Raw genomic sequence first — 21,252 nt, forward strand, 5'->3', positions numbered from 1 at the left:
TCAAAATATAAGGATTTATCAGTATCGGTCATAAATTCCATTGGTTATCGGTATGTACTGCCTATTTTTCACTATTTTTTGCACGATTAAAAAAATGATTTAAGAAAAACTTATTTATTTTAAAGCCTTAACTTCAGGAAAGTTTGAACTGATCTGTGAACTTTATCAATCAACTGGTTTTGTCTATGGCCAACTTTTATAAATCAAATCTATCGCTTGACAAAAAAAAGCCACAAGCATCAAGCAACCAAGTCACTAAACATTAACCAAAATCTAAATATCAGGAAAATGTTTTAAAAGGGCTTGAGAAGTGATTCAACCAGAAAAAGTACATTTATCAGTTTAAACATATCGGCCTAATTTTGTCATCAGACCGATAACATTAAAAATAGCATTCGTTATGGCAGCAGATGTACAACTGAAGTTAAAATCATTCACTCTGCTGTGATTTTTCTGTTCTTTTTCAAATATTTCCCAAACAATGTCTAACAGAGCAAGGAATTTGTCACAGTATTTCCTAAAATAAGACTTTCTCCAGAAGAAATAATAATAATTATAATTTTTTAAAAACCATTTTAAGGTCAATATTATTAGCCCCTTAAGCAATATTTATTTTCGATTGTCTACAGAACAAACCACTGCAATACAATGACTTGCCTAATTACCCTATCTTGCCTAATTAACCTAGTTAAGCCTTTAAATGTCACTTTAAGCTGTATAGAAGTGTCTTGAAAAATATCTAGTCAAATATTATTTACTGTCATCATGGCAAAGAGAAAATAAATCAGTTATTAAAGCTATTATGTTTAGAAATGTGTCGAAAAAATCTCCCCGTTAAACAGAAATTAAATACAGGGGGGCTAATAATTCTGACTTCAACTGTATCGTGCATCTTTAGTTTTTACTTATTGACTACACTGTAAAAATATACTAGTATTATACTATATACTATAATTTTATTACTTTATACTATATACTATAATAATATAATATAATATAATAATACTATAATATACTAGTCACTTATACTAATCACTTCTAATCACTTATACTAGTATTACATATCGTCACCTTGGAATTATAAGGTTCTATCTGCATTCTGAATGATTCTGAGATATTGAGCTTCAAAGATTTTGCATTCCATAGCAAACAATACGTGTGTAACCTTTGTTTTTTAAATAAAAACTCTTAAAATGTAAGCAACTTATAAAAAAAACATCCCATAATGTAAGTAAGTTGTCATTTAATAAGAATATGTCAATAACTCAGTTTTGACAAAAGTGTCAGATAGAACCTAATTCTAAGGTGAAGATTTTTAAGTTGAATCGAATTAACCTTATGAGTCATCTGAACTTTTATTAAATTAAACTGACTTAAAACAGCTTGCTTAACTTATAAAAATTAAGTTAGAACATGATTAGTTTAATAAGTTACAATTAACTCAAAACATATGTTGTCATGACTTTTTACTATTTTAAATTACTTTCAAGAGTTCCCACTTAGATATGCTTGGCGTATAAAGCAGGTTTGGCATGCTGTCCCGGGAGAGAACCCTGAGCTCAGAGATATTTGAGCCCAGGGCTCCCGCCCGGTCGATAAGCATATCAGGAGATCCGAGATCAGGTAGGTCTCGAGAGCTCCCCCTTTAGAAAAGGGAGGAAAAGGAGGAGATGGGGTGGAAGGGGGGATTCTTCCAAACAAAGATAGAGCAGTAGGAAGAAAATGATCCATTTATAGTAAACTAGGATCACTCTGATTGGATTATTACTGATTACAGATGAGCGGCCAGTCGTGCTCAATCATATCACGTGCTCCTCTCGAAATTAGTTTATGAAACTTCACATAGTGTTTGTTTTTTAATGAGGGACTGTTCTTTGTGTTGACTGACTTGCTGTGCTTTAAAGGGAGTCGGAACAGATGAAAAATGTTTGATTGAAATCCTGGCTTCAAGAACCAATGAGCAGATTCATGCTCTGGTTGCGGCGTATTCAGATGGTGAGTGTTTTACACCTGTAAACCTGAAAATAAAGATGCAACAAACTCAAGAAAAGTCTGATGGTGTGATTGTATCCACAGCATACGGCCGAGACCTGGAAGCGGACGTTATAGGAGACACATCTGGACATTTTAAGAAGATGCTGGTTGTTTTGCTTCAGGTCAGTGAAATGCTGATTTATGATTGTGTATAAAACCTTTATGTTTTGAGGTGTTTTAAGATGATTTATTGAAAAGCTTAATAATCATCTGAATCAGCAGAATGATGCAATTGTTAAACATTTTTGAGAGCAAGAGATGTGAAAGCGCTCAGAAAATATTTAATAATGAGTTTTCTTTTGGGTCTTGTTGGGCTTGGAGAGTTAACCACCCACCCCCCTTCCCAAAACAAAAGTATAAAATAAACATCACAATTTTATTTAAAAAATTAATACAATTAATATAAAATAAATAAACAAAAAAAAAAATAAAAATCACTGTAATTTCATTCATTAAATGTTTTTCTTTTTTCTTTTTTTCTGAATGCTGTTAAATTTAAAGGGTTTGTTTTGGGGTGATTTTGGTACGTTAATAAAGATGAATGTATATGGAATTAGTTATTTTTAAGACTGCCGTTTTACATTTAATTGCTTTTTGGGGCCTTGCTTAAATGCTAGACTTATAATACATAAAAATTTTGTAAATTATTTTAATAAACCCCCTTTTGCCTTCAGGAATAATTAATTATATAATTTAATTATATTTAAATTTTATTTTTTAAAATTTATTTTATTTTATTTTTTAAAATTTATTTTATTTTATTTTATTTTATTTTATTTTATTTTATTTTATTTTATTTTATTTTATTTTATTTTATTTTATTTCCTATCCTTTTCTTTTCTTTTCTTTTCTTTTCTTTTTATTTAATTTATTTTATTTTATTTTAATTTTATTTTATTTCCTATCCTTTTCTTTTTCTTTTCTTTTCTTTTCTTTTTATTTAATTTTATTTTATTTCCTATCCTTTTCTTTTTCTTTTCTTTTCTTTTCTTTTCTTTTCTTTTCTTTTCTTTTCTTTTCTTTTCTTTTCTTTTCTTTTCTTTCCTTTTCTTTTCGTTTCGTTTCGTTTCGTTTCGTTTCGTTTCGTTTCATTTCATTTCATTTCATTTCATTTCATTTCATTTTATTTTATTTTATTTCAATTTATTTTAATTCTATTTAATTTAATTTTGTTTTGTTTATTTGTATTTTATTTTTCATCTATTTTATTTTATGTTGTTTTATTTATTTCTTATTTTATTTTATGTTTAATTTATTTAATTTTATTTTATTTTATTTTATTTTATTTTATTTTATTTTATTTTATTTTATTTTATTTTATTTTTATGTTATTTTATTTATTTCTTATTTTATTTTATGTTTAATTTATTTAATTTTGTTTTATTTTATTTTATTTTTTGTATTTTATTTTGCATTTTATTTAATTTTTATTTTATTTCATGTTATTTTATTTATTTCTTATTTTATTTTATGTTTAATTTATTTAATTTAATTTTATTTCTTATTCTATTTTATGTTTAATTTAATTAATTTAATTTAATTTTATTTTATTTTATTTCTTATTTTATTTTATGTTTATTTTATTTTATTTTATTTTATTTTATTTTATTTTATTTTATTTTATTTTATTTTATTTTATTTCTTATTTTATTTTATGTTTATTTTATTTTATTTTATTTTATTTTATTTCTTATTTTATTTTATGTTTAATTTATTTAATTTTGTTATTTTATTTTATTTTATTTTATTTTATTTTATTTCTTATTTTATTTTATGTTTAATTTATTTAATTTTGTTAGTTTATTTTATTTTACACGTTTCTTTTTCTGCTTTTTCCCTCATATTTATTTACATTGAGACATTAAATGTTCAATAAGATTTTTTTTTTGCCTTTGTTATTGTCTAGTTTAGTTTGTTTAGTTTGTTCAGTAATAAGGATAGACTTTTTTCCCAGGGGACCAGAGAGGAAGATGATGTTGTTAGTGAAGACCTCGTGGAGGAAGATGCTCAGGTGAGTGTCAATTATATTCAGCTAGAGCTAAAGTATTAGCTATGTTTCCATTCAAAGTTGTGCATTAATAACTTATGTGAAAAATTGCTTGTAAATAATTAGCAAAGTAAGATTTAATCATGTGTACATAATTGTCACTGCACAAATGATCAGTAACAAAAAAAGTCTTGCATTTCAGTGCTATTATGTAAAATAAATACAAAACATAAAAAAAAAAAGTTCAGCCAATAATATAGAAGTGGCTCAGTGGTTTGCACTGTCACCTCACAGCAAGAAGGTCACTGGTTCAAGTCCCAGCTGGGTCAGTTGGCATTTCTGTGTTGAGTTTGCATGTTCTCACCATGTTGGCATGGATGTCCTCTGGGTGCTCCGGTTTCCACCACAGTCCTAACACATGCGCTATAGGTGAATTAGATGAACTAAACTGGCCGTAGTGTTTGTGTGTGTGAATGTGAGTTTGTATGGGTGTTTCCCAGTACTGGGTTACAGCTAGAAGGGCATCTGCTGCGTAAAACATATGCTGGAATAGTTGACGGTTCATTCTGCTGTGGCGACCCCTGATGAATAAAAGGAATAAGCTGAAAAGAAAATGAATGAATGAATGAATGAATATTTAATAAACTCTTCTTAGTTTGGACTATTAAAATGTGTATTCACTCCCAAAAACTACATTTCTCTCATCATTTGTTCACCTTCATGTTGTTGTAATCCTGAATTAATTTTTTTAACACTAAAGGAGATATTTTGAAGAATGCTTCCCATTGACTTCCATAGTATTTTTTCCCCATACTATAGAAAGGGACCTGCAGAAGTCACATTAAAACTGGTATTAGAGGAATTAATAAGGGCAAATAAATGATGTTAGCATTCAGATTTGTAGGTGATCAGTTCTTGAAATGATGATTTTACACACAAACTGCTGAGTATTGTCTTGTTACATAAGATGTTTGCAATGCTAACAGTGACTTGTTTGACAAAAATAGTGATTCTCCTCTTAGTGTTGTTTTATTGTAAACACTCTCAATGTCAGGGAAGTATCTGAGCTTATTTTCACTATGAAAATGTACACTAGCTGTTACATAATTCAATCTTGTGAGTCATTTTAGCGAATAATTTTGATGACAGACTTTGACTCAGGCATTTCAGAAATCCTATTACAATATTAGAGATTAGTTAATATCCAGTAAATCAAAAGGTTTTTGTAAAAATGTATTTGATGAATACACTCACCGGCCACTTTATAAGGTACACTTGTCAAACTGCTCATTAACGCTATTTAGGTTGGCATGGTCAAGAGGATCTGCTGCAGTTCAAACCGAGCATCAGATTGGGGAAGAAAGGGGATTTAAAGTAACTTTGAACATGGCATGGTTGTTGTTGCCAGACGGGCTGGTCTGAGTATTTCAGAAACTGCTGATCTACTGGGATTTTCACGCACAACCATCTCTAGGGTTTACAGAGAATTGTCTGAAAAAGAGAAAATATCCAATGAGTGGCAGTTCGGAGAATGGCCAGACTGGTTCCAGCTGATAAAAAGGCAACAGTAACTCAAATAAGCACTCGTTACAACCGAGGTCTGCAGAAGAGCATCTCTGAACACACAACACATCCAACCTTGAAGCGGATGGGCTACAGCAGCAGAAGACCACACCGGGTGCCACTCCTGTCAGCAGAGAACAGGAAACTGAGGCTACAATTCACACAGGCTCACCAAAACTGGACAATCGAAGATTGGAGAAACGTTGCCTGGTCTGATGAGTCTCCATTTCTGCTGCCACATTCTGATGGTAGGGTCAGAATTTAACGTCAACAACATAAAAACATGGATCCATCCTGCCTATCAACGGTTCAGACTGGTGGTGGTGGTGTAATGGTGTGGGGGATATTCTCTTGGCACTCTTTTGGCCCATTAGTACCAACTGAGCATCGTGTCAACACCACAGCCTACCTGAGTATTGTTGCTGACCATGTCCATTCCTTTCTGACCACAGTGTCTCCATCTTCTATAGGCTACTTCCAGCAGGATAACGCACCATGTCATAAAGCGTAAATCAGATTGGTTTCTTGAACATGACAATGAGTTCACTGTACTTAAATGGCCTCCACAGTCAGCAGAACTCAATCCAATTGAGCACCTTTGGGATGTGCTGGAACGGGAGATTCGCATCATGAATGTGCAGCCGACAAATCTGCAGCAACTGTGTGATGCTATCATGTCAATATGGAGCAAAATCTCTGAGGAATATTTCCAGTATCTTGTTGAATCTATGCCACGAAGAATTAAGGCAGTTCTGAAGGCAAAAGGGGGTCCAACTCAGTACTAGTAAGGTGTACCTAATAAAGTGACCAGAGAGTGTATATTTCTACTGTAGTTTAAAGGGATAGTTTACCCAAAAAAGTGACACTCTGTCATTATTTACTCACCCTTTACTTGTTTCAAACCTTTATGAGTTTCTTTCTTCTGTTAAACATAAATTGTGATATTTTAAAGAAAGCTAGAAACCGGTAACCATTGACTTCCACAGTATTTGTTTTTCCTACTATGGAAGTCAATGGTTACAGGGCTTCAGCATTCTTCAAAATATCACAATTTATGTTCAACAGAACAAAAAACAAGTACAAGCCCTTGAGAGAAAGTAAATAATGGATAAATGTATATTTGTGGTTGAACTAACCCTTGAAAGTGATTTTTTTTTGGGATGAACTATCCCCTTTTTTCATAAGATCTGCCTCAATTTTATTTTGTTTATGTGCATTTAAAGATTTAATGCACATCTTGATTTTTTAAATGCAATTTCTTTACAATAGAAGTATGCAGTATTACATGCATAAAAGCAGATGAATCTAGTAATGAGGAGCTACATCCTACCATGCAACCCAACAAGTGTGTTTCTGAGCTTTTGACTTGTATCCTGAAGAAGTGTGTTTGTGTGCGTGTGTGTGTTTATGTGTGTGCTTGTGCGTGTGTGTGCATATTTGTGTATGTGCATGTGTGTGTGGTGTGATTATAGGAGCTGTATGACGCAGGAGAGGCGCAGTGGGGCACAGACGAGGCTAAATTCATCATGCTGCTGGGAAACCGAAGTGTGACCCATTTACAACTGGGTATGAAAACCACAAACACACACTGGACACACTGATTTCTGCTGACTTACACTCCTCCGCTACGACACAATCTCTCTTTTGTGTCAGCAACACTCTGTTGACTAGATATTTAATCATGTGAAAGAAACTAATATTAAATTGCTCCCTTAGAGATCAGACTTATTATTAATAATTATATACAAGAGAAAATTATTCGCCCTCCTGTGTGTTTTTTTTTATCACTTTCAAATATTTCCCAAATGATGTTTAACAGATTTAGGAAATTTTCTCAGTATTTCCTATAATATTTTTTCTTCTGGAGAAAGTCTTATTTGTTTTATTTTGGCTAGAATAATGGTCTGTAATTAGGGGAGCGCGGGGTACAAAGTAACGAGGGGTAAAATGTAACACAGAGTTTTAAGGTATTTGCTCAAGGTTAACCAAGGCATGCTTCCGAAGTTTTCACCATAGTGTCAGCAAACGTCTTCCTGACAATTATTGAAAAAGTTCTGCAAAATTTGGATGAGAAACACTGGAGAAACTATTTTTGCAGCATGAAAGTCTTTTATTACACTATTTTTTATTTTTTATTTTAAATCTGTGAAAGTATGAACGAAAAATCTGATATTGTTGTGATCACCGCCTTCTAGACTAAAAGATGGAACCATTTTGAAATGTGTAAAAAACACACCGTGACTGCTAGTCAGTTTTGAGGAAAACACAACACAGCAGGGTTAGTTGTTACAGGACCTTACAAATAAGCCACACACTCTTGGACACCAAGTAAACTTTTTTACTAGATTTTTTACTTTTTTTTTAATAGAAAATATTTTTTAATAGAAAAAAAAGACAAATTTTATTACTAATAATGAAAATAAATGCATTGCATAATAATGGATAATGCCAATAAATCCAAATGTGTTTATCCAATAGCTAAATAAATAAACATACTGTGCTATGAAGAATAAAAAATGAGTTAAGTACTGAGGAAATAAAGCTACTATTTAAAGTAAACTGGATTTAAATTAATTATAAAATCTGCCTTTTTAAGCATGTGTTACAACTAACCCTCTGACTGTTACAACTTGCCCCGCAGGTGGGGTAAGTAACATTTATACTCCTGGCACTTTTGGTAATACTGCACAGAAACCATAAGTTCGGTGATCATGCAACCAGTGCTCATTTGTAGGAGAGGCTTTTTACTTGCTAGTAAAAAATATGGTTTGTCTAAAAAGAGTTACTTTCTGCCCCGCTCTCCTCTATTATTGACTGGTTTTCAGTCAATATAAGTGAGTTTTTCTTTAAAACATGCAAAATAATCTGCCAGTGTGATAAGCAAAATAATATGAAAACAAGATTGGTTTGATTACCCCTCTGGCAGATTATTTAGCTTATTTTAAGGGAAAAAACGTATAATAAATAATAAAAAGATTTACTTGTTTTTTTTTCTGAAAACAGGACAATAATTGTGTAGAAAATGCTTCTTGATTGAAGAATTGTTGGATATTTTTTATATTCTAGAAACATTCATTCATTTTCCTTCCGCTCAGTCCCTTTATTCATCAGGGGTCGCCACAGCAGAATGAACCGCCAACTTATCCAGCATATATTTTACACAGCCGATGCTCTTCCAGCCGCAACCCAACACTGTGAAACACCCATACACGCTGGCATTCACACACATACACTACGACCAATTTAGTTTATTCAATTGACCTATACCTATGGCCAGACGGAATCTGCAGACGTTTTTTTTAAGCTATTTCTGCAGAGAATTTTGGTACAAATCTGCAGATTTCTGCGGAATTATTTTGGGAGTGTCATAACTAAAACCTTAATATGTAAAATACAGAATAATATATTTTTAACTTTTATTTATTGCTTAAAATTCAAATCCAATTAGATTCACTTCATTTGGTAAACAAACCAAGTCTCTCATATAATATCTCTACTAAAAGACTAAAAGAAATACTAAAAGAATCTACTAAAATATGACTTTATAAACTGCATTGTACAAAAATCAGATGAACATTTTCATATTAGTCAATAATATTACTGTGATTAATAAAAAAACCGAATAAATATAAATTTACACACATTTACTCAAGTCAATAAGTGAAGTTTCATAAACTAATTTCGAGAGGAGCACGTGATATGGCTGAGCACGTCTGGCCGCTCATCTGTAATCAGTAATAATCCAATCAGAGTGATCCTAGTTTACTATAAATGGATCATTTTCTTCCTACTGTTTCTATCTTAGTTTGGAAGAATCCCCCCTTCCACCCCATCTCCTCCTTTTCCTCCCTTTTCTAAAGGGGGAGCTCTCGAGACCTACCTGATCTCGGATCTCCTGATATGCTTATCGACCGGACGGGAGCCCTGGGCTCAAATATCTCCGAGCTCAGGGTTCTCTCCCGGGACAGCATGCCAAACCTGCTTTATACGCCAAGCATATCTAAGTGGGAACTCTTGAAACAGAATTAATAATGGGCTAAAAATCTGCGGAAATCTGCCTAGCGCATGCGTTTGGACTGTGGGGGAAACCAGAGCACCCGGACGAAACCCACGCCAACACGGGGAGAACTTGCAAACTCCACACAGAAATGCCAACTAGCCCAGCCGGGACTCGAACCAGCGACCTTCTTGCTGTGAGGCGGCAGTGCTACCCACTGTGCCACCGTGACACCCACTTATAATATTTATTTATTTACTTATTCATTCAGTGTCGAAACCCCTTTAATTAAATAAACTCACTCATTTAATTTAATTTTGCCTGAAATAGTTGTCGAAGTTTTATGATCGGTTAATCTAAATAGAAATATTGTGTGATATAGCTAATTCGCTCGTTTTTATTCATTGTATTGATTATTCTTTGTTGGTTATACTATTTTCTAAAGGGTTTTTTTACCATGAAAATAGCCTGACATGACACTAAAATGAAGAAATCATACATAAGTAATCATCTGATCCAGAGTCTGCACCAAACCAAAAACCCTCTGCAATGACCTGAATGATGTGTGATTATTGTGCAATATTATGAATGTCGATTGCATTTAGATTATTGATGCTTAAGAGTTATTGCAGTATTAGGATCATCAAAGTAGCGTGGATGAATTCAACATGACGTAACAGAGCGAATACATCACTGTTTTTCTTCCAGTGTTTGATGAATACCAGAAAATTGCTGAGAAATCCATTGAGGACAGTATTAAAAGTGAGCTGTCCGGAGACTTTGAAAGACTCATGCTGGCTGTCGGTAAGCTTCAGCAGATCGAGATCAGTTCCTGAAACTCACATTTGCCTTTTCGCTGAAATCTCACACTGTGTTTATGTGTATCTCACAGTTCAGTGCATCAGAAGTAGGCCCATGTTCTTCGCCAAACGCCTTTACAAATCCATGAAGGTAAAGCTCATTGTTATAATGCATTCTGTTTTAATATTGTTTCAGCATCGGTACTGCAATGTGTGCATCTGTGATAGTCACATCACAAAAATATGCAATGTTGAGTCGGGATTATAGTTGAGCAGGAACCACAGGTCAAAGCAGATCCTCATTCATTCATTTTCCATCGGCTTAGTCTCTATTCAGAGGCCGCCACAGCTACATACTATAAATTTGAGCAATTATAACTAATAATCCAGATTATCCATGCATAAAAAAGTGCACCCAATACAAATATTTTTGACTCAAACTGTATATATCACCAAATATATATATATATTGCAATGTCAGATTTTTCCAATGTCATGCAGCTCTAATTCTAAGGGAGTCCAATTTTAATTGTGACCATTTTGAATCAATGCATTGTTGTTGTGGCGGTTTATTTCACTGATTAATAAAGGGACTAAGCCAAAAAGAAAATGAAGGGATGAATGCCTTGTTGTTGTTTTTTTCTCATTTCTCCGCAGGGTTTGGGCACAGCTGATAACACTCTGATCCGCATCATGGTGTCTCGCTCTGAGATCGACATGCTGGACATCAGAGAGTGTTTCAGGCTGCGCTACGAGAAGTCACTCTACCACATGATTCAGGTGCATACAGCGTACACTAAATCTATATGTCTTACATTTATTCATCAGCATTACATTTTTTTTGTTCTTGATCATATAATTGCAATTATTAGGAATGCATCTAAATGAAAAGTCTGGACTGAAAGAAAAAAATTATGCATGCTTTTTGTGGAAAAACAAAAATGCAATGCAATAAAAATTTATTATTTTCTTAAATTTTATGCAGTAATTAGATATGACTTTTTACATGCATCTGACATATATTGCGCTTCAGGCATCCAAAGTTCGAGTCCTGGCATGCAGATCTTTCCTATTTTATTTTATTTTATTTTATTTTATTTTATTTTATTTTATTTTATTTTATTTTATTTTATTTTATTTTATTTTATTTTATTTTATTTTATTTTATTTTATTTTATTTTGTTTTAATTAAATTTTACTTAATTATTCATTTTATTTATTTATTTATTTATTTATTTATTTATTCATTTATAATATTTTATTTTATTTATTTTTTAATTAATTTATTCATTCATTCTATTTTACTTAATTTTATTTATTTATTTATTTATTTAATTTTTTAATTAATTAATTCATTCTATTTCACTTAAGTTTATTTATTTATTTAATCTTTTATTCATTAATTCATTCATTAATTCATTCTATTTTAATTAATTTTGTTTATTTATTTAATTAATTTTTTATTCATTCATTCATTCATTCTATTTAACTTAATTTTATTTATTTATTTAATCTTTTATTCATTAATTCATTCATTAATTCATTCTATTTTAATTAATTTTGTTTATTTATTTAATTAATTTTTTATTCATTCATTCATTCATTCTATTTCACTTAATTTTATTTATTTATTTATTCATTTATTTTATTTAATTTTTTTATTTTTTAATTCATTCATTTATTCTTATTTAATTTTATTACATTTATTTATTTATTTATTTATTTATTTATTCATTTATTTATTCATTTATTTTATTTTTCATTTATTCATTCATTCATTCATTTTATTTATTTATTTATTTATTTTCCCCTATTTTCCCCTTTATATTTTATAAAATTTATGCTGTTATGTTTTGCTGATTTGATGTTCCGTGCAGAAAATCTAATAACACATTTTTAATAACATTTTATTGACAGTATTTAAATTAACTTTTTTTTCCACAGCAGTATAATTTTGACCTTTTATGACTTCAAATCAGATGCAAGTTATTTCCCAAAAATACTGTAGTCACACAGCAAACATGGTTTCATGCATGCCACAAATTATACAGAGTAATATTGTTTGTGTGAATAAAATCTTATGTTTTATGATTAACAGGATGACACTTCTGGAGATTATAAACGCACCCTGCTCAAACTGTGCGGAGGAGATGACGAGTAAGATATTTTCTGCTCCTCAAGTCTTTTTTTTCTAGATGATATTAATAATTTATTTATATAAAGGACTGGAACTATAACTAAACCAGCTGAAATGCCTCTCAAAAACTTTAATAATTAGTTTATTTTTTGATTTACATTAACAGGCGCCAGACGGAGACATTAGTCCATCGTAAAACAGTCTAGTACAGTTTTACAGGGTTATTTTTTTATCAACATAGAACATCATTATCAACATGTGCTCTCGTTGAATAAAATCTAATCTTAAAGGCACAGTGCTTTAAGGCACTTTTGAGTTTCTTTCTTCTGTTGGACAAAAAGGAAGATAATCTGAAGAATGCTGGAAAAAAGTAGCCATTGACATTCATAGCAGGATCAAGAATATTAATGTAATGTAATGTGTACTTATATAGCTCATGTATAGTGTATGGCCATACACCCAAAGCCAGGGGTGTAGTGGAAATTTTAAAAGTGGGGGGAGGGGGGACGGCTGTATGAGATCATATGTTCATATAATTACTAATCACCTGTTTCTAAATGGTCTGTCTCTAAAATTGAGGGGGACGGATCCCCCCCGGTTGCTACGCCCCTGCCCAAAGCGCTTCACAATCATGAGGGGGGGTCTCTCCACACCACCACCAGTGTGCAGCATCCACTTGGATGATGCGACAGCAGCCACAGGACAACGGCGATAGTGCGCTCACCACACACCAGCTATTGGTGGTGGATGGGGTTGATTTGCAGGTCATGATGGCTAAAGGCTGATAGTGAGAATTTGGCCAGGACACTGTGGTTACACCGCTACTCTTTTCGAGAATTGCCATGGGATTTTTAATAACCACAGAGAGTCAGGACCTCCATTTAACGTCTCATTCAAAACACAGCGCTCACTAACAGTTTAGCGTCCCCATCAATACACTGGGGCGTTAGGAATCAGACAGACCCCTGCTGGCCTCTCTAACACCACTTCCAACAGTAACCTAGTTTTCCCATGTGGTCTCCCAGGAAATGATCAGATACAGCCCTGCTTAGCTACAGTGAGTAATCAGTCTAGGGCGGCAGGGTGATATGGCTGTGGCTGTAAATAGAACTACAGTATGGTTAAACTATGGAAGTCAATGGCTGTTTTTTATTCCAAAATTCAGTATAACTTCCTTTGTGTTCGAAGAAAGAAACTCTAAAGTCTAAATTAATTATGAAAGAGTTTTCATTTTTGGGTGAACTTTCCAGCAGTATTGCTCTTTTAAATGCATCTTTATCTATGTACATAATTTATCTTGTTTATGTATCTTGTTTATCTTGTTTGTACATTTTTTTATCTTGATTCTAGTCCAAGTATCTAAAAGTTCTTAAATCAAGAAGCAAAAAAAGAAATTCAGATATTCTTTAGAAATTAAAAAGTAAGGTTATTATACTAGTTACTTGGAAAAAGTAATCTGATTAAATAACTCGTATTATTTATTATTTCTAAAATAAAAAGACATGTATAACATATTGCCTTGTTTTCAGAATTAAATCCCATTTAATAAATAAATAAATAAATCCTATTTAATCAATTAAATTGAGTCCAAATTAAAATATTTTTTCCTTAAAACAAACAAAATAATCTGCCAATGTGGAAAGCTAAATTATTATGTTAAAAGAAAAAAAGGAAAACTTAAGGGAAAACTCACTAAATTTTGACTTATTATTTCTTAAAACAAGACAACATTTATTTGCTGTCTAGTAAATGCTTCTTGATTTATTTATTTTTTAGATATTAGAAATGAGACAAAATATCTAAGTAAAAAGTCAGTGTTGATCTTTTATCTTCATTAAAGAATGCAATGTGTTTGTTTGTCAGTATTGCAGGGGAGTTTTTCCCAGAAGCCGCACAGATCGCCTATAAGATGTGGGAGATCAGCGCCATGACCAAAGTCCAGGTTGGAGTCTTCTGCTTTTTCTCTCATTTCACAAAGAAAAGATTCACTGGATTTACACATTTGTTTAAGGTAAGTGGTTGCAAAAAAAAAAAATTATGGGCTTAATTTAAACAAACAAATTAGATTTAGTAATGTAACTTGTTTGCTTAATCCAGCTCATATAAATTGCTTGCAACCACTTACCTTAAACATGTTTTTAGTAAATTAAATGAGTCTTTTTTTTTCAGTGTGTATAGTGGGTATAGAAAGTATTCAGATCCCCTTAAATTTTTCACTCTTTGTTATATTGCAGTCATTTGCTGAAATCATTTGTTTATTTTTTCCTCATTAATGTACACACAGCACACCCATATCAACAGAAAAACACAGAATTGTTGACAGTTTTGCAGATTTATTAAACAAGAAAAACTGAAATATCACATGATCCTAAGTATTCAGACCCTTTGCTGTGACGCTCATGGTTAACTCAGGTGCTCCATATCTTCTGCTCATCCTTGGGATGCTTCTACACCTTCATTTGAGTCCAGCTGTGATTGACTATACGATTGGCCTTGATTTGGAAAGCCACTCACCTGCCTATATAAGACCTCATGCTGCGGTCACACTAGAATTTGATAATGTGAAATTCTGTAGTACGGCGGTGCGAAAACAAGATGATTAGACAATTAAAAAAGCAAGCGATTGCTCCATATTTTAAATTTCTGCCCAGAGAGGTCGTGTTTTGATCCTTGATCCATGTCGCACAAGCTTGTGTTTCCAGTCTGATGCGTTTGTGTGCATATGAATGGAAGTCTATGGGGAGAAAAGTCTAGTGTGACTGCAGCTTTACAGCTCACAATGCATCTCAGGGCAAATGAGAATCATGAGGTCAAAGGAGCTGCCTGAAGAGCTCAAAGACAGAATTGTGGCAAGGCACAGATCTGACCAAGGTAACAAAAACATGTCTGCTGCACTTAAAGTTCCTAATAGCACTGTGGCCTCCATAATCCTTAAAAGGAAGATGTTTGGGAAGACCAGAACTCTTCCTAGAGCTGGCGCTCTGATTAAACTGAGCTATCTGGGAAAAGAGCCTTGGTGAGCAAGGTGAAGAAGAACCCAAAGATCACTGTAGCTGAGCTCTAGAGATGCAGTCAGGAGATGGGAGAAAGTTGTAGAAAGTCAACAATCCCTGCAGCCCTCCACCAGTCGGGGATTTATGGCAGAATGACCCGACACATGATAACCCACATGGAGTTTTTTAAAAGACACCTTAAGGACTCCAAGATGGTGAGAAATCTGGTCTGATGAGATCAAGATAGAACCTTTTGGTCTTAATTCTAAGCAGTATGTGTGGAGAAAACCAGGCACTGCTCATCACCTGTCCAATACAGTCCCAACAGTGAAGTGTGGTGGTGGCAGCATCATGCTGTGGGGGTGTTTTTCAGCTGCAGGGACAGGACGACTGGTTGCATTCCAGGGAAAGATGAATGTGGCCAAGTACATGAATATCCTGGACGAAAATCTTCTCCAAAGTGCTCATATATATATGTGTGTGTGTGTATATATATATATATGTGTTTGTATATAAATATGTGTGTGTGTATGTGTGTATATATATATATATATATATATATATATATATATATATATATATATATATATATACAGTATATATGATTTTTTCCCCCATCCATCACTAGTTGAGAGGAACTGTGCGACCATCTTCAGATTTTGACCCAGCCAGTGATGCTCAAGCTCTGAGAAAAGCAATGAAGGGTTTTGGTATGTAAGAAACACAGTATGTTACACTTGATCTCTTCCTTATTAACAGATTTGCAAATATAATATAACATTATCTATGATTTAATGTTTTTCCAGGCACTGATGAGGATACGATTATTGAGATTGTGGCCCACAGGAGCAATGAACAGAGACAGGAGATCAGACAGGCTTTCAAATCTCTTTTGGGACGGGTAGGACATTATGAGCTAACTAAAGCAATAGTTATGTTTGATTTTATGTGTACTTTAATGTGAATGCGTTTTGCTGATTCGCTGATGTCTTCCATCAGGATCTCATGGCTGATCTGAAGTCAGAGCTGTCCAAAAACCTCCAGAGACTCATTCTGGGTCTCATGATGACCCCGGCCGACTTTGAAGCCAAGATGATGAAGAAAGCCATGGAGGTACAGGAAAATTGCGGCGAAACAAATATGAACATTTCTAAACATCTAAAACGTTGAAGGGTGGCACATTAGCGTAGTGGTTAGCACTGTCGCCGCACAGCAAGAAGGCCGCTGATTCGAGTCCCAGCTGGGCCAGTTGTCATTTCTGTGTGGAGTTTGCATGTTCTCCCCGTGCTCTGGTTTCCCCCACAGTCCAAACACATGCGCTATAGGGGAATCAAAGGGCACCTATGGTAAAAAATCTACTTTTCAAGCTGTTTGGACAGACATATGTGCATGTATGGTGTATAGACTGTCATATTGGGGTGATATAAGCACACCCAGTGCTTTTTTTCAATTTAACAACATAAAAACGCTGGACCAATTGGAGCGGTTTTCAAACCGACCGCAACTTTACATAGGAGAGCGGTCCCCCCACCCACCAATATTGATTGACAGGCGCGTCATCATATCCTCAGTTTATTGATTCACGTCCGCCATTTTCAGCGTGAGTCGAAGCGATATCCCTAAAGGAACACCCTAGCTCTATTTTTAGATGCAAGGCTCATTGGGCTCAACACAAGATCAATATTCTCCACATTATCGCTCTAATCGGAATTATTAGTCGTATCTTTAGGTAGGTTTGCAAACATGTGTACTTCTCATTGAGTCTACCTTATACTTCAGCCGTTTGCATTTCTCGCGATCCCAGAAGCTCCCTGTGATCTTAACTAGCATGCGTTTTAGAATTCTAAACATCGGTTTCTATCAGGGTACACTCAAGTTGACGGCTGGGCGCCACGGACCGCTGCAGAAACCTATGTTTAGAATTCAAAAATGCGTGGCGCGACGATTCGGGACACTTCATGCTTCTGCCGCACCACAGAGAGTGTCTGGTGTGCCGTGTCGCGGCTTCGAGCGGCGCATCCGGTGCCTCAGTCAAAGTTAATTCAGTGTGCGTGGTTATTAGTTTCTGTGTACAAGCTCGGCACTTGAAACTAGCACACAGTTGGGTGTAAAACTGTACAAAGACACAAATGATTTTGTACTCTCTGCTTGGTCTGTGTCAGAGTCGTACATGTACAACTGAATGCAGATCCTCTCCTCCTCCTTTCAATCTGCCTGTCTGTGTTGCAAACACAGAGCGGGTCATGGCCCCGCCCCCTTGTTACGTTGGGCGGGAAAGCTGAAACTAGTCTACATGTGAACTAGTCTACATGTTAATGAGAGAGTAAAGCTGCACACAGTCTCCTGTGATGGTTGGGTTTAGGGGTAAGGTGGGGTGAGGGCAATACAATATATGGTTTCGACCATATAAAATGAATGGAAACCTATGTGATGTACCCACTATTCACAAAAAGAAACGTGTGTGTGTGTGTGTGTGTGTGTGTGTGTGTGTGTGTGTGTGTGTGTGTGTGTGTGTGTGTGTGTGTGTGTGTGTGTGAGAATGAATGTGTATGGGTGTTTCCCAGTACTGGGTTGCGGCTGGAAGGGAATTTTGCCTGTTTTAAGGAAAACCTCTTAATTTTGACCTACTTTAATTTTTTAAATCAAGACAGTATTTTTACTCCTCTAGAAAATGCTTCTTGATTTGAGAATTTTGAGAAATCTGGACTAGAAACAAGACAAAAAATAAATAAATAAATAAATAAGAAAAGCATTTTTGCTATGTATATATGTTCAGTTTTTAATAATTTCATTAGTATTATTGAATAATTAGCAAATATTTACATGATTTGTGCACGATACAGTTTGTAAAATAATATGTTCTGTCTTTTAGTGGATGTATTTTATATGAGAGACTTGCTTTGTTTACCAAACAAGTTGTCCTAATAGGACTTGCATTGCATTGCATTTTTTTTCATGTGTGTTTTGTGTTAAGTGTTTAGTTTCTTACTATATACTCCTAAAATAATTCTGCACAGATTTCTGCACAGTAACTTCCACAGATTTCGTCTGGTCATGAAAATAAGCAGTATTTTATGCTTTAACAGGGTGCAGGGACTGATGAACATGCGTTGATTGAGATCTTGGTCACTAGAAGCAATCAGGAGATTCAGGAGATGTGCTCAGCCTATCAGAACGGTAAATAAATCTCACAGTGAGCAGCAGGTGGCGCTGTTTATCTAAACAAATGACTACTCTTTGCACTTACTCTGCTGTCCTTTTTTTAAATTATGAAATATGTACAAACTTAGTACAAACACACATATCAAAGTATTTAGAAAATATATATAAATATATATTAAAAATACCAAAACAAAAACCATTCGCAATACTTCCTAATTTAGCGCTTTAAAATAAATACTTTAAATAGAAAAAATATACCAGACAACACCAGACACTTTAAAATTGAAATATTTCACTTTATTTATTTATTTTTTAGATATATTGTCTGATGAAAGCCAGCACCAATATTTCATTGCTCCATATTATTTCTGTCGTTTTCATAAACGGGGCAAAGTAAACATTCGTTTAAAAAGTTAGCTTAACTGGTTCAGTTAGACTTCCTGTGAAGCATAACCTAGTGTATTTACTTGAAACACATACTCCGCAACGATAGACATTTTGATAACTGCTTGTGTAGGCTATTTGATTTGTTTGCTGTGTCTCGGTTAAATTAGCTGTTTCTCAATTCCAAGAACGCAGAGAACGGACTTGCGTTCTTGTGAAGACCGGTCTTGCCAGGTCACCTCGAAAGAACGAACTCGGGAGACCGCGTGAACAGAGAACGCATCCTGTGAGAAATGAGATGCTGCGTTCTTCTCTGGTTCTTCCTGATGGTCACGTGACCTTCACGCGTTTTTAACCAAAATTATTTAAACATTATAACATTCCTACAGCGGTTTATTGTTTTTCCTGCTTTCAAAATATATTTATAAGGTCTTTATGCAGAATATATATGTTGCACAATATAAATAAAACACATTTTAATATCAATTGCAGCAAATAAACACCCTTCCCTACCGAAAAAAAACAGCTTAAACCAGCCTAAGCTGGTTGGCTGGTTTTAGCTGGTCAGCTAGGCTGGTGTTAGAGGGGTTTTGGCCACTTCCAGGCTGGTTTCCACCCATTTCCATCCTGGTCTTAGCTGGTCAGGCTGGAAAATGACCAGCCTGGTTTAAGCTGGACATAGCTGGTTTTGGCCGGGCTCCCAGCCTGGTTAGGCTGGTCAAGGTGGTTTTAGCTGGTCATCTCCCAGCCTGACCAGCTAAGACTAGGCTAATAATGGCTGGAAACTAGCCTGGAAGTGGCCAAAACCCCCCTAAAACCAGCTTGGTTGACAAGCTAACCAGCCTAGGCTGGTTTAAGCAGTTTTTTCAGTAGGGTTGTTTATTCCTTTATTAAGATTTTAATGGTAATGTTTATATTCACCATTTCGTTTAGGGAAACTCCTGAGATAAATAAGTGATATCTCTGAACTTTAATTATAAATCTATATAAAATGCTGCGCTTCCCACCTTTAGTCGCAATGACTTCTGGGACTTCCAGAGCAAGTTCCGTGCTCAAGTCTGCATCGGTGCATCCTCGATCTCAAGAACACATCCGGGAACTTTCACGCGTCGTCCGTTCTTGCAGTCCATTCTTGCAGTGAGTATTGGAACTGAACTGAACGGATGATGACATTACACTGGAACATGAGGATGCAAGATCGCTGAAGAATGCATATTGAGAAACAGCCATTGTGTGATGTAGGGATTGTGCGGGCAGAAGCTGTAACTGCTGCGCAGCCGAGACAGCGCTTCAGTTGTGAGTCTATTCAGCATGTCTCTGCCTATCCCAGCTTCTGTTACTACATGTACAAGCACATCAATGATGAAGACTGCTTGAACTGCTACCTTTGACTTGACACTACTCGCTGTAATGGTGAAATAAGGGACTGTCCTAGGAAAATTGGGACATCTGATCACCCTTATGGGTGACAAAAACAGGGCTATTCAATATTCTGATTGGGCGACAAATTAATTCTTGAGCCAATCAAGGCCCCCCTTCTTCCATGGGCCCTGGGGCTTCAGCCCCACCTAGCCGTAGAACAGGGGTGGGCAAACTCGGTCCTGGAGGGCCGGTGTCCTGCACAGTTTAGCTCCAACCCTGATCAAACACACCTGCTTATAGATAGTTAGTGATCTTGAAGACACTGATTAGCATGTTCAGGTGTGTTTGAGTAGAGTTGAAGCTAAACTATGCAGGACACCGGCCCTCCAGGACCGAGTTTGCCGACCCCTGCCCTAGAATCACCAAGAGGCGACACTCAATAGAACGTTCCATTACAACAGCAACACCCAGCAACAGCCTCGCGAGTTGGAGTAAAAGCGATCGGCCGTCCATTGGATCTCATTGCTATCGCGATGGCAAGCAGCTGCTTTTTTTTTTTATTTATTTATTTAAAAAGTGCATTAAAGCTGAGATAAAACCTGAAAGACTATGACAATCATCAGCACTTTTAATAGTTTATTTTACAGACTTATAATATGCTGTTGTTCTATTGGAATTTTCATTCCAAAATGGCCACCGTGTGACACTAGCGGCATCTACTGGCTGTTTCCCAAATCGCTCTAGAGTATCGCCTCTTGGTGATTCTATGCTCTTTGCTTATGTTAATCCGGCCACTGTGCATATAACCGTTTCGTAAAACAACACAATCTACA

At 34.8% G+C, this 21,252-nt stretch overlaps 1 protein-coding gene across 2 annotated transcripts in view; it reads left to right on the forward strand.

The window, feature by feature from the left end:
• The window catches only part of anxa6 (annexin A6), a 63,394-nt gene that overhangs the window by 16,702 nt on the left and 25,440 nt on the right, over positions 1 to 21,252 (forward strand). For both annotated transcript variants that reach the window (XM_056471918.1, XM_056471919.1), the window contains exons 6-18: positions 1,905 to 1,995; positions 2,077 to 2,156; positions 3,989 to 4,045; positions 7,057 to 7,150; positions 10,290 to 10,385; positions 10,474 to 10,532; positions 11,039 to 11,161; positions 12,480 to 12,538; positions 14,382 to 14,460; positions 16,140 to 16,221; positions 16,318 to 16,412; positions 16,511 to 16,624; positions 18,598 to 18,688. In XM_056471918.1, coding sequence (XP_056327893.1) covers positions 1,905 to 1,995; positions 2,077 to 2,156; positions 3,989 to 4,045; positions 7,057 to 7,150; positions 10,290 to 10,385; positions 10,474 to 10,532; positions 11,039 to 11,161; positions 12,480 to 12,538; positions 14,382 to 14,460; positions 16,140 to 16,221; positions 16,318 to 16,412; positions 16,511 to 16,624; positions 18,598 to 18,688 — 1,120 coding nt within the window. The remainder of the gene's footprint in view (positions 1 to 1,904; positions 1,996 to 2,076; positions 2,157 to 3,988; positions 4,046 to 7,056; positions 7,151 to 10,289; positions 10,386 to 10,473; positions 10,533 to 11,038; positions 11,162 to 12,479; positions 12,539 to 14,381; positions 14,461 to 16,139; positions 16,222 to 16,317; positions 16,413 to 16,510; positions 16,625 to 18,597; positions 18,689 to 21,252) is intronic.

The sequence above is a fragment of the Danio aesculapii genome, chromosome 14 (genome assembly GCF_903798145.1).
Source record: "Danio aesculapii chromosome 14, fDanAes4.1, whole genome shotgun sequence".
NCBI classification, from domain to species: Eukaryota; Metazoa; Chordata; class Actinopteri; order Cypriniformes; family Danionidae; genus Danio; species Danio aesculapii.